This window comes from Esox lucius, chromosome 15 (genome assembly GCF_011004845.1).
Source record: "Esox lucius isolate fEsoLuc1 chromosome 15, fEsoLuc1.pri, whole genome shotgun sequence".
NCBI lineage: Eukaryota > Metazoa > Chordata > Actinopteri > Esociformes > Esocidae > Esox > Esox lucius.
Genome location: NC_047583.1, coordinates 25,318,263 through 25,332,831, shown reverse-complemented (window position 1 = coordinate 25,332,831; position 14,569 = coordinate 25,318,263). Strand labels below are relative to the sequence as shown.

The window sequence follows — 14,569 nt, the reverse complement described above, 5'->3', positions numbered from 1 at the left end:
TTCATTTGTGAAGAGTCCTGCAGTATACTAAACCCTTATTATTGCTAATTCACAGAATTTGTATATTAAACTTTGTGTTATATTTTAATGTACAGTATGGAGAACGTGCTTTGGAAATGGACTAACTGCAGTTGTACAGTAGAGGAGTTTATTTTCGGTTCACAAAAATTGAGCAAAATTTGTTGGTGTGCCAAAACATAACAGAAACGTTATTTCCACACACTCATTTATTACACCTGATTTCAAAGGTTAACTCACAGGTTGGATCACTTACTCTAAATAACACAAATACTTTATGCTTGATTGTTATATTTTTATTGGACTTAATCTTTAGATCTTTTAGAATCCTAATTCACTTCCTCATTTCTGTACTGTCAGTAGCGTATTCAGCATGCCACTCTGTGTGTTGTAATGCTAGCCCATACTTTACCCTTTGCTCCTTGCCTCCTATATGCAGTCAGGTGAGACAAGTGTTCATGCTATAAATCCCTTACTCCAATGACTTCAAAGTTCACTTCTGCATTCCACCTAAAAAGTGTGAGAAGGGTAGATGAGAATCTCTGAGACTGATTCAAATGGTGTTTCATTATCTAAATTGATCAGACATTTTAAAAGGAAGGTAAGAAGACAATTACTTTTCTTGTGTGCACTGTAGGCCTGCGATTCTCTCGATTCTCTGGATGACATCCATTGCTATACTGTGTGTTGGGTTTGACCTTATTCTGTATCTTTTATAAGATTCTGCTTGTACATAAGACTACATTTGGTTTACTATGACTGTACACCGATGTCATCGCTAATTATTGAGTAAAGGTGTCCTCTTGGCGATGAAAAACCTGTCATGATTTGGCTCAGTTGAAGGATTCTTAAGAGTGTAGACTGTTGAAAGATTTATAGTGTTTGGGATAGTTTTTGGTATGATGTCCAGTATAGGGTCTACTCTAGTGTAGTGTCAGTTTTAGCATTTGGGATAGTTTTCGGTATGATCTCCAGTACAGGTTCTACTCTAGTGTAGTGTCAGTTTTAGCATTTGGGATAGTTTTCGATATAATGTCCAGTACAGGTTCTACTCTAGTGTAGTGTCAGTTTTAGCATTTGGGATATTTTCGGTATGATGTCCAGTACAGGGTCTACTCTAGTGTAGTGTCTGTTTTAGTGTTCAGATTGTGTGTACTGCATGTGGGATAGCACATACTGGTTGGATAACATTTTCTGCTTAAAACAGTGGACTTAGCTTATCTTAGTCTAAGCAAAATGTTTGCAATAGACTTCAGTACATGAGGTTGTTCATGGCTTATAACAGTCCTGTGGTTACTATATGCATGGATATTTGGTTATCTTGATGCTATTACCAATAAAAACAGGCCAAGAATGTTTACAGTCCTTTTGAATGGCCCAGTAAAGGTAGATGGGTTGTAAAACCATACGGTCATCCGGTAAGTTTGGACTGGGATCACATGCACTTCATTATAGTACAGTATTGTACTACAAGCTGGGCCGTAGCTAACCCCGGGTGAAGTGGGTATGATTCACAGGGGCCATAGCTTGGCAGGGCCCACTGATCGTAATAATATCAATGAAATTTGCAAGTGAGGGGGTCCAGGATTCCTGGCGACAGCCCTGACTACAAGAGCCCAGAGACAGAACTATTTAAGACTCAAACCTTGTGATAGGAAAAGCTTGTGGTTCAGCCACTGGGCTAGGAGATTTCAAAAGGCAGTGGTAGACTGATGAACTGATTACGTTATAGTGACTGTATAATAACTACATGACTACAGGTGCTGGTCATAAAATTAGAATATCATCAAAAAGTTGATTTATTTCAGTAATTCCATTCAAAAAGTGAAACTTGTATATTATATTCATTCATTACACACAGACTGATATATTTCAAATGTTTATTTATTTTAATTGTGATGATTATAACTGACAACTAATGATAATCCCAAATTCAGTATCTCAGAAAACTTGAATATTAAAATTATTTTTAGAAATGTTGGCCAACTGAAAAGTATGAACATGAAAAGTATGAGCATGTACAGCACTCAATACTTAGTTGGGGCTCCTTTTGCCTGAATTACTGCAGCAATGCGGCGTGGCATGGAGTCGATCAGTCTGTGGCACTGCTCAGGTGTTATGAGAGCCCAGGTTGCTCTGATAGTGGCCTTCAGCTCTTCTGCATTGTTGGGTCTAGCGTATCGCATTTTCCTCTTCACAATACCCCATAGATTTTCTAACCCTGAGGGTTAAGGTCAGGCGAATTTGCTGGCCAATTAAGAACAGGGATACCATGGTCCTTAAACCAGGTTCTGGTATATTTGGCACTGTGTGCAGGTGCCAAGTCCTGTTGGAAAATGAAATCTGCATCTCCATAAAGTTGGTCAGCAGCAGGAAGCATGAAGTGCTCTAAAACTTCCTGGTAGACGGCTATGTTGATCTTGGACCTCAGAAAACACAGTGGACCAACACCAGCAGATGACATGGCACCCCGAACCATCACTGACTGTGGAAACTTTACACTGGACTTCAAGCAACATGGATTCTGTGCCTCTCCTCTCTTCCTCCAGACTCTGGGACCTTGATTTCCAAAGGAAATGCAAAATTTACTTTCATCAGAGAACATAACTCAGCAGCAGTCCAGTCCTTTTTGTCTTTAGCCCAGGCGAGACGCTTCTGACGCTGTGTCTTGTTCAAGAGTGGCTTGACACAAGGAATGTGACAGCTGAAACCCATGTCTTGCATACGTCTGTGCGTGGTGGTTCTTGAAGCACTGACTCCAGCTGCAGTCCACTCTTTGTGAATCTCATTTTTTTATGGGTTTTGTTTCATAATCCTCTCCAGGGTGCGGTTATCCCTATTGCTTGTACACTTTCTTCTACCACATCTTTTCCTTCCCTTAGCCTCTCTATTTATGTGCTTGGACACAGAGCTCTGTGAACAGCCAGCCTCTTTAGCTATGACCTTTTGTGTCTTGCCCTCCTTGTGCAAGGTGTCAAGGGTCGTCTTTTGGACAGCTGTCAAGTCAGCAGTCTTCGCCCATGATTGTGTTCCCTACAAAACTAGACTGAGAGACCATTTAAAGGCCTGAGGTGTTTTGGGTTAATTAGCTGATTAGAGTGTGGCACCAGGTGTCTTCAATATTGAACCTTTTCACAATATTCAAATTTTCTGAGATACTGAATTTGGGGTTTCTATTAGTTGTCAGTTATAATCATCAAAATTAAAATATATAAACACTTCAAATATATCAGTCTGTGTGGAATGAATGCATACATTATACAAGTTTCACTTTTTGAATGGAATTACTGAAATAAATCAACTTTTTGATGATATTCAAATTTTATGACCAGCACCTGTATTAAGTAGGTGGATTTGAGGGGAGTGAGGTTGAAATTTCTATTTGTCCACAGAGGTGATCTGACTGTCAGGATGGATGGGGCCGAGTTTGAGACGGGCCGTATCCAGGTGCTACAGGAACAGCGTATGGCTGTCCAGAAAAAGACCTACACCAAATGGATGAACAGTGTCTTCACCAAAAATGGGGTGAGAGGAAATGATGAATGCTAAAGGCCATCCGCTTAATTTGCTGGTCCTTCTGTGTTTGCTCTGTCACTGAGCCGTCATCTCATGGTGTGGCGAGGTGTTCATCTATCTCTTTTTTTAAGATGGAGGCTCTACAGCATCACTAGTATTAAAAGTGATGCTGTAGAGCCAAATTGTGTTCCCAGAAAATGGTGTGCAATGTCATGTATGTACCAATTTGTGGCCTAACTTAGAATTTCATGGTTATCTGAGGTATAATGAGGAATCTATTCATAGATTATGCACAAACAGACATATCTGACATTTAGACCAAAATGGAAGGTTTAAAAAAGGATTTTGTTATTCCTTTTAAGTTACACATTTTCCATTATGCATTTCCAATACCATGCTTATCAAGCGACTAAAAGAAAGATAATTGTTGTACAGTAGTCACAAAATATTGAAGCTGGTTGAACAGTTAACCATGAACAAAGACACCACATCACTGGCTCTCCTTATTGGCTGGCTGCCCTTGGACCTATGTCTGATTTCCTAGATGCTGTAACTACACATTCATCAGAGAAGAATTTCACTTATCAAAGTCATTATCTCTCCTCAGACGCAGGCCAAAAATAAGGTCTTAACTACAGTACACTACACTAGCCAAGAGGCGTCATGCTTTATGAACTCTAGACAGGGAAACGGGGGGCGGGATGCGTGGTCAATGTGTAACCATACTCATGTCATCCGTAGCAGGAAGAACAAGCACCCTCTGCAGAGGGAAAATAGAACAGAATAGAATCCAAATTTTGACAGAAATATTGCACCAGACAGACCGGTCAGATACACAGGAAGCAAATAGATCTTTTTATAGTACTAGCTTTGTTTAATTCCCCGTTTCTAGGGAAGATAACATTGTTATAAAGATCCCATACAGGTAAGTAGTGAATGTTAGTGGGTACTGTTCATTAGTGCTTCCTCTGCACATATCCTCTTCCTCTTTCCCCTCTGTTTCTCTTCTAGGTATTGACATTTTGAAAGGCCAACAGAGGCTTTTAAGCCCTTAATTCCTCTCCACTTGAAATGACTACAAATCTGTCTGTAAAGAAAACATCGCTAACACAACCTGAATCTGTCCACTTAAGCGTGTTGGCTACTCCCACAGTCGCTGTCATGCCATGGCTAGTAGAAGTTGGCTCCACAGCACCACCAGGTCTGCATAAGACCAGACCAACTGGCTGTGAGCTACACACTGGGCAGCCAGTCCCAAAATGGACTGTTGCTATGAGGTATAAACCCAGTATAATGATGTATTTAATGGTGCTGGTACCCCTCCCAGCATCCTCCCACCATTGTGGTTCAACAGGGAGCAGGGCTGACCCGGTTAGGCTATACAGAAGTACCCAGCTAGCTAGCAGAGACAAGAAGCAGTCTGAAGACCTGGGTTCAAGTACTACTCGAAATTGTGCAAATACTTCGATCAATTGCTCTAGCCTGCTGGAAGTTCTACATGGAAGTAGGCTGCCACTTTGGGACAAATGTATTGGTAAATTATGTAAAGCAAGCTCAAATGAGCAGAGAATTTATTTTGCATTTCAGAGATCATGGGCATTTGAATCCAGGTGTGGCTGTCAGGAGGTAAAGCGATCTGCTCAGAGACATTACATGATTCTCCCAGTGTCTGAGTTAGGGAGTGGCCGTCAAAGTAGTGGAGAGGGCGTGGAGCAGAGCAGAGGAAGGGAGGGGTGGTGTCTGAGTCACTCTTTAATGGAGCACAGTGGCGGCAGGCCAAGCTAACAGGCCCCGATGTCAGAGCGGAGCCTCATAGTCCAGGCTGCAGCTGGCTTGGTGAATGAGCTGAAGGCAGGCTAATGTTTCCTGCCCCTCCTGACCCAAGGTCACAAAATGACACATCTCATTGAATACCGAGTTGCATTTTTGCAGAAGTTGCGAAGGTGATGATGAAATTATGAGCATTTCTCTTCCTGACCTTGTACAACCCATCCATTTAATTGTTCACCACTTCCATAAATCATATTCCTTGGAAATAATTCATGTTTTTTAATGATGGTAGCTGGGATGATCATGATGTCATACAGATGCATCATTGGGAGACCAGGGTTCAAATCCTGCTTGTGAATTGGTCCCATGGAGGGGGATGTCTTGGCTTATTGCACTCTAATATGGTTGTCTTGGCTTATTGCACTCTAATATGGTTGTCTTGGCTTATTGCACTCTAATATGGTTGTCTTGGCTTATTGCACTCCAGCAACTGCTTGTTTGGGCACCTGTGAGTTCAATCAAGGAAACAGACTGAAGAATGCATTCCCGCCAGTGTGTAAGGAGTACAGCAGAATTCCCGGTGGATCGTGCAGCATAATAAGAACAAAAACGGCATCAGATGCACTTAATGGGACATATATTTTGACATAAACATGATGCAAATTTGCATCAAGTAATGGATTTCTCTAGTATTTTGAGTACTAGATAAAGCTCAAACAACAATTACATTTTTTCATAACCTTTTTTGCTACTTTTTGCCAAGGGTGCTAACAACTCTGGGCAGTGTATACAATATACTGTATATAAAAAAACGATTTATCCAATACACTGGTGATAATTGATGGTCCACAAATAATTGCATGGATCTCCCATTAATGTTTCAGTCAGTAGACCCTCAAGGATCATCTAATTTCGGTCCTTCATGTTGTCTTTCCCTCTCCAGGAGAAGCTGTCCCTGACTGATGTGTACACAGAGCTGAAGACAGGGGTCCCTCTGGTCCGACTGTTAGAGCTCATCTCCAGGGAGAAGCTACCCACTCCCAGCCGGCGCACCCTCAGGGTTCATTGCCTGGAGAACAACAGCATCGCCATCAACTTCCTCAAGACTAAGGTAAAATGGACATGAAATACAGTAAATGTAGCTCAAGACTAAAGTCGTTTTCCTACGTCTGTCTGCAACAATCATTGAAGGAAAACCAAACCAGACAAGGTTTTTTTTAGAGCCTGACATCATATAGGACAGTGGTTTCCATGACAACAGAACAACAGTCCCTACTTCATCTTGTACCTCTTGTACAACTGTATTGTAATTTATTTCTCTTGAGTAATTATTATTAAATACTTGCTCTCCTTTCAGATTCGTGTGGATCTGATTGCCCCGGAGAATGTGGTGGATGGAGACCGAACCCTGATCCTGGGCCTTCTGTGGATCATCATCTTACGCTTCCAGATCGGTGCCATCAATCTTGATGAGGTATTTCCTGCATAATCGAGTAGAATACATTTGTAACTTCCAACCAGACCTTTCCTCATTGTGGGTTGTAACCTGGAACGAGACTGAAAAATTCAACACAACATCGGAATTCAATTGCTGTCAATAAAAAAAAAAACTTTAACCATTGTGTCCCCATGAAGTGCCATTGGTAAAGTCACCCTTTAAGGAAAAATCATCAAATCATAGTTCTTTAAGTGCCAGGGGTGCGGACTAAGCCCTGTTTAACTATTACAGACAGGAGGTGCCAGCAGTGCCCGTCGTTCTGCCAGGGAGGCTCTTCTGATCTGGTGTCAGCGTAAGACAGCAGGATACTCCAATGTCAATGTTCAGGACTTCTCAGGCAGCTGGAGGAATGGGCTGGCGTTCAATGCTCTCATCCATGCCCACCGGTACGCCCACAAGCACGTGGAGCCGCGTTCAGGCCCGCTGGAATAGAACAGCACAGGGAAAATGGCAGGAGGGTTTACACGGGCATTTTCTTGGTTTCAGATTGATTACATATCAATAAAATATCTGCTTTGAATGAGCATGTGAATTTTCCATGCTCATTCAAAGCAGATTATGCTTCCATAATATAGGTCTGGGAAACCCAACTACCGTAGAAGTTTCAAGAAAAGTAACTTGCTGTATGCCTATTTTTTATTCTTTTCTCCCCCAGGCCTGACCTGTTTGATTATAACCGACTTCGTGAGGAGGACTCGAAGAGGAACCTGGGCCATGCCTTCTCTCTAGCCGAGAACGAGTTTGGCATCCTCCAGCTGCTGGACGTGGAGGACATTGACGTGAAACACCCAGATGAGAAGTCTGTCATGACCTACGTGTCTCTCTACTACCACTACTTCTCTAAGCTGAAACAGGGACAGACCATTCAGAAGAGACTGACCAAGGTCAGTAGAGTCCTCAGTAAATCTGAAAATGGAACTGTCATACAACAAATGTCCCTAAGAATGTATATTGGTGAAACACATCGATCCAATATCAATATATTCAATATCAATAATCAGTTAAATCAGTAACCAAAACATTGCCAGTATTCCGTTGGAGTTCTTTACCACGGATTTACCATTTCCCTGTCTAGAATTCTGTGAAAGATTAATTACAAATTGAAGAAAAAAAGAACATAATTGATTGCAAAATGTTCACCCCCTTTTGTCAGTATTCTGTGTAGGCAGCATTGGCATCAATTAAAGCCATGAGTCTATTTGGATAAATCCCCACCAAATCTGGACACAGCAATGTTTGCTAATTCTTTGCAAAATTGCTCAAGCTGTTCAATGTTCAACGCTTTCCACATATTCTCAATTGGATTGCAGTTGGGGCTTTGACTGGGCCACTCCAGGACACTGGCCTTTTTGTTTTTAAGTGACACAGAGTGGCTTTGGCTATGTAGAAGATGAATCTTCTCCAAAGTCCTAGGTTTCTTTCAGACTTTAGCAGGTTTTGTGGCATCCATACTTTGTGGCATCCATTGTTTCCCTCTATTGTCACAATCATCCCCATAGCATGATACTGCCACCACCACGCTTCACAACAGGGATGGTGTTTTCAGGATCCTGTGCGATTCTACGCTAGCGCAAAAACATGCCATTTAACAATGAGGCCAAATAGCTCTATTCTTTTCACACCAGATGCTAGAGTTTTCTTCCACTTGGTCTTAAAGTCTCCTACACGTCTTCTGACAAACTCTAGCCTAGTATGCACAGTGTCTCCCAGTTCAGCCATGGACAACTGGATAACAACATGGACACCTCCATTAGAGTTGCCTCTTGGTGTACTCCATGCTTAGTCCCCTTCACACCTGAATACTTAGGGATGGCCTGTTCTAGACAGATTTACAGTTGTGCTGTATTCTCTCCACTTCTTAATAATGAACTTTACTTTTCTCCAGGGATATCCAGTGCCTTGAAAATGTTCTTCTATCCTACCACTTGCTGTTGCTTTTGAATTACTTTATTTCAGATTTGTATTCAATGTCCATTCGTCTTCATGTTAAAGCTTTGTCAGGAATTGTCCTAACCAACTGTGGAACCGGTTTGAGACAGGTGTACCCAACCTAAAATCATCTGAAACACCATAACTGCGCACAAGAAATACCACAGCTCATTCAGGTGTGGCATAGCAAAGGGCGTGAAAACTTATGCAATCAATTATTTTCTGTATTATATCCACTATTCATTTAGAGCAATTTGCAGATTTTATTTTTCACTTTGACATGAGTGTTTTTTTATTTTTTATTGATCCATGGCGAAAACCATGATTAAATCCAATGTCGATTTCATGTTGTAACAATAAAATGTGGAAAGGTCCGAGGGGGTGAATACTTTTGAGACCCATAGTATGGTATAGCAAGATGTGTCAGAAGCTTATCCTTGTGCCAAATCTATATCAAATCTAGCTCGCCTGCTACATAACTAAGTCGTTATCAAGACCAAATCTACTCTCTCATCATTGTTAACCAAACACAATGAGCCTGTTTGTAAAAGGTGAGGTTACTGTACAGTGTTTTGTAAAACAAACACATAAACAGAGAAAAAGAACTGGGATTCAAGCGCCCCCTGCAGGCCGTCAGTTTAAACTGCACCCCTTCTAATCTTGAACATACTGTAGATTCTATATAAAGGGGCTACGGCTCTTCTGAGTGTCCTGTGGATTAGGCCGGGGATTTCACTGTGGAGCAATGGGAGGATGGGTGGTGCCAGTGCTAAGCAGATCAGTCCAAACACATGTCCTGTAATGCATTGAAATTACTGTCTGAGACAGACTCCAGCCTGAAACTGGGAGCATTTCCAGAGGAACCTTTTCCTTGACTGACAAGGGGGAAGGGAGCCTACATGGCCCAGTCGAACTGAGACAGCGCAGTCAGTTAGCTACTAGGGATCTGAGTTAGATTTGAAAAGGGGTCTCTAAAGATGAACGACGCGGTCGAGTATGTTACGTTAGCGCTTGAGCCAGAGTGGCCAGAGGCACATGGTGACCTGCAGCAGTGCTGAGTGGGAGAGCTGTTTGTTTTGAATGAGTGGGTGACGCATTACCATCATCATCATCGTTATTGACCTCGTCATCAACATCATGCTTATAGATGGAAACAGACCGTGCGACATGTTTCTGCAGTGCTGAGGGAGGGAGAGAGAGCGAATGAGCGGCTATGGTGTCATGATACAAGGGCATTCTAGTACAGTGTATTATGACTGGTGGGCTCTATGGAAATAAGTAGGCTGGGAGAACTCAGCACCACTATGGTCATTTACAAAGAGCAGCAGTGCTGACAAACCTGACATGTCCTTCGGAGGCAGTCTGAGTAACCTGTGGTTTAGGCGGTGCCACAGGAGGGAGTCCACCATCGGACCCCCAAAGGGGGAGCTGACCAAGGTGCGTATGGGTGAATTGTGTACGTGGGTCTAACGTGTGTGTCGCTGGGTTGGGCTCGGATGCGGACAGGTGAAATGTGTGCATGTAGCCCATCTACACACTGCGTGCACAATTATTAGGCAAATCGTATTCCTCAAGATTGATTTTATTGTTGAACAAACACAATTCTCTCAGTCAATCCAAAATATAACTGAATCTCAAACCTGAATGTTTTACAAAGGGAAAGTTAGTTTTGTTCTTTCTCAGGGGAATATATGAGTGCAGAATTATCAGGCAATCTCCCAATTCACGTGTTTATTTTCAAAGTTATTTTTAAAGTAAGTGTAACGAATAAGTAACACAAAATGACAATTAATTAAAATATTTGTCCTCAAAAATAATCAGTGCCCAACATAACCACCCTTCTTTTCAATAACTGCCATTAGCGTTCCATCCATGCAGTCTGTCAGTTTCTTGATCTGTTCACGATCATATTTTGCTGAAACAGCAACCACAGCCTCCCAAATGCTGTTCAAAAGGTGTATTGTCTTCCCTGACTGTAAATCTCATATTTGAGAAGGGACCACAAGTTCTCAATAGTATTTATGTCTGGAGAGGAAGGGGGCCAGGTCTTTATTCGGGGCATCTTTGTGGCCCTTGCTGGCTAGCCAAGCAGTGGAGTACTTGGATGCATGTGATGGAGCATTGTTCTGCATGAAGATCATGGCCTTCGTGAATCTTTGAAGAAACTGTTAGAAGACATTACCATACCAGCACCCCTGCTCCACCTAACTGGCGCCTGACTGAAGTGGTGCCGTGTGTCCATTAGTGATCCAGCATCCATCTGGTCCATTAAGAGTCACCCTCATTTCATCTGTCCATAAAACCTTTGAAAAATCTGTCTTCAGGTATTTCTTTGTCCAATCTATACAGAACATTTCAAATCTTATTCAGTGGTGGTCGTGTTTCAGCCTTCTTGACATTGGCCATGTCTCTGAGCACTTGACACCTTGTACTTCTGGACACTCCAAGTAGGTTGTAGGTCTGGAATATGGTGGCACTGGAGGATAATGGGTTCCTGGTAGCTTCACATTTAATTCTTTAATTATTTTGCAGTTAATTTGCAACTTTTCTTCTCCATGTGTTTTTTGACTATTCACAACTAAACCTTTGATTGTCCGGTGGTCACGACTCAATAGTTTAGCTATTTCAAGAATGTTGCATCTGTCTGAAAGGCATTTTACAATTTATGACTTTTCAGTGTCAGTAAAATTCTTGTCATGAAGCTGCCTAATAATTATGCACACCTTGATATAAGGTGTTATTCACTGTTGCCACACCCTCCCTCATTACACCAATATATATCACCTGAAAATGATTCACTCCATTGAGCATTCAGGTTTATATGGTTTAGAGTTGGAAAATGTGCATAGAAATAATTATACGATCAGAATACTTAGTAGAATGACTCCCTCTGTTCCTCCTTCAGATCGTGGGACTCCTGAAGGAGCTAGACGACCAGAAGAACCAGTATGAGAACTTGGTGTCTGACCTGCTGCAGTGGATCAAGACCAAAGTGGTCCAGCTCAATGACCGCTCCTTCCCCAACTCCCTGAGGGACATGCAGCAGCTGGTGGCCTCCTTCAAGACCTACCGAACTGTGGAGAAGCCCCCTAAGTACCAGGAGCGGGGGGCCATTGAGGAAAACTTCTTCAGCCTCCGCACCAAGCTCCGGGCCAATAACCAGTGGGCCTATGTGCCTCCGGAAGGGAAGACCCTGGGGGACATAGAGAAAAACTGGGCCATATTGGAGCGCGCAGAGCATGAGAGAGAGAATGCCCTCCAGAGGGCACTGTTCAGGCTAGAGCAACTGGAGCAGCTAGCCCAGAAATTTAGCAGGAAGGTAATGTAATGTTTGTTGTTTGGTTACTGTCTTTAAGTGTCTTGTAATAGGTGTTTGTTGTTTATTACCGTGGAGGATGACTTGAGAAATAGATATACACCCAATCTTCCAAATTATGAAATTGGGTTGTTTATTCAGATGGTCAGCCAAGTAGCCCTGTCCTGTTTTAGATTCATTTATTTTTAACAATTGGGAGCTTGTCCATAGGGTATCTGAATATTATCCCACCCCAAATCCTTTATAATGCCTTATAGTAGACTATTTATAAAACAACAATAAAATTCTATGCAGGCTGGACTGAGGGAGGGCTACCTAGAGGACACTGCCCAGCTGATCAGCAGACAGGACATGAGGGGATTAAAAAGCCTGGAGGAGGCCCAGGCAGCAGCCCGGAGACTGGAGGCCCTAGGGACAGACACCCTGGCCAGAGAGCCTCGCTTCAGAGCCCTCAGCGAGATGGCAATGGTCATCGAGAAAGGAAACTACCACAGCAAGGCCCAAGTGGTCCGGAGGTGAGGGTAATAAATAAACTGCCACAGCAAGGCCCAAGTGGTCCGGAGGTTACGAACAGTAAAACTGATTACATTAAGAGAATGTTTTTGCTGTTGTCCAAATTAGTTATTTGAGAAGTAAATACTGCCTACATGATTGAATAGTAAAAGCATATCTCCAGTGATGTTTTCTGTCTGTTGTTTTAGAGAGGTGAGCATTGCAAAGCGCTGGAGAGATGTTCTGGTCCAGTTGGAGCAGAAGAGAGAGCAGCTGGGGGACATTGTGAATACACTGAGTGTCCTCAGGGACATCGAACTGGTTGCCCAGGAGCTCAGAGATCTACAGGTAGACAACCTGGGACGTCACTGGCAATTCATGGATGGGGGGGCTAAGCGTTGTTTTGGGGGGTCTGGGCAAAGAAATTAAAGTCCACTCTGTCCTCATCCATCCCACACCAACGAAAGGCACGATATGGCTATACTATGTAGCCAAAATAATTTTGTCAACTATAGTTTATAGTAAATGAACATTCACATACAGTATATTCTGTTTCTAAACGCAATTTCTCTGAATAATTCTGAATCATTTCAAAATAGATTTATTCATTAGCCAATTCATCTCGGAATTAAGTCATTAAAAAATATATCAGAATTTAAAAAAGAAACCAGACCTCCCTTCCTCTGAACAGAATGCGTTGCAATATGTTAACTTCAAACCCAAACAAGCTGTAAAACACACAGTTTTGCAACTGAGTTCTTTTTAAACTGAAGAATTGAACATAACTAATTTCGAACCCCTATTCTCTGCATATTCAACCCCCCAGTACCCCTAACTGCAGTGTGCAGTTCGGGACTCTGCCCACAATGAGCCCGGCCCTGAACTGCACACTGCAGTCAGGGGCTTCTGTATTCAACAGCAATTTTAACATAGCTAAAAAATACGACCCCCTATAGGCTCTGTGCACCAGCGTAGTAACGAACTTCTGCTTTTGTCTAGAAGTCTGCATTGCAGTTTCCGGTTTACTTACTAATACTCATCCACATTAGTAAACACCTAAACTCACAACAAGATGAGCGATGCTGTTGTACGGAAGAAAAAAAAAAGAAATATAATGTACATGACTCATTTACATTTCAAGGTACAAGTGGGGCATCATTTTAATCAGGAGAATGTCCTCTTTATAATAAAATATGGCTTGCGCCATTCAATGACGCTAGACTAGAAATAGTCAGAAAATCGATTTCAACCTATCGATTTTTTTTATATACTACCACTTAACGCAGGTTTAAGCGCAATTAATATCATATAGGACCAGATGTTTACTTCCTATGCCAGTTGTTATTTTTCAGTTTCGTTGTGAAATGAGGTTACAGTAGTAAAATAAAAGAGGAGACCTGTTTTGGTGCTTTTTTTAGGCTATGGAATTTTAAGCTTAATTCAGGTTAGAAGAGGCTAAACAAAGGTTCGTTTCAATTCACTTGCTATGGGGACGCGCTAGTGTTCCTGCTCAGCCAGCGTTCTTTTGCCGTTTTTGAGGCTAGGGTGAATTTTTCTGCGTTCTATTGTCCTGCCTAATACTACACTAAAAAGGAACACGTTGCTAACTAGCTTAGCCGATAGCCGGCAGGCACACCACAGTAAACTACTTACCGTCGTAGTTGTGCAGATAAAGAGTTTGAATCCCTTGTTCAGCTTGCTTGTTGGAGCAGGGGATCAGGCATCAACAATTCGATGGACATCACTAATGCTTATTTTAGGCAGGTCTTGGAGACATCTACTAAAAACAGACATTTTGGGCAACGCGGGTGATCGCCTAAAATAAACCGGAAAATGATATGCCGACATCTGGCTAAAGCGGAAGTTCGTCCATAAGCTTTTGCACAGAGCCCATTATTGATAGTTTTCACGTGTCGTCACAGCATATGGGAACGCCCACTTGGAGTGCAAACCAAACTCTCCTTCCTTCCATTGCCCTCCACCGACCACTTTCACTAGTTATACTTCAAAGTGACAGATAGTTGCAGTTC

General features: G+C 42.2%; 1 protein-coding gene across 3 annotated transcripts in view; it reads left to right on the top strand.

Annotated features, from left to right (window-relative positions):
• Nucleotides 1–92: 92 nt before the first annotated feature.
• The window catches only part of sptbn5 (spectrin, beta, non-erythrocytic 5), a 46,125-nt gene continuing 31,648 nt past the window's right edge, over nt 93–14,569 (top strand). For 2 of the 3 annotated variants that reach the window (XM_010892973.3, XM_034297310.1), the window contains exons 1-9: nt 93–619; nt 3,411–3,543; nt 6,248–6,415; nt 6,662–6,778; nt 7,034–7,188; nt 7,458–7,686; nt 11,637–12,050; nt 12,342–12,562; nt 12,749–12,887. In XM_010892973.3, coding sequence (XP_010891275.2) covers nt 3,430–3,543; nt 6,248–6,415; nt 6,662–6,778; nt 7,034–7,188; nt 7,458–7,686; nt 11,637–12,050; nt 12,342–12,562; nt 12,749–12,887 — 1,557 coding nt within the window. In that variant the 5' untranslated portion in view covers nt 93–619; nt 3,411–3,429. Of the gene's footprint in view, nt 620–3,410; nt 3,544–6,247; nt 6,416–6,661; nt 6,779–7,033; nt 7,189–7,457; nt 7,687–9,584; nt 10,169–11,636; nt 12,051–12,341; nt 12,563–12,748; nt 12,888–14,569 lie in introns of those variants that run through there. The other variant, XM_034297311.1, reaches the window with a different exon arrangement.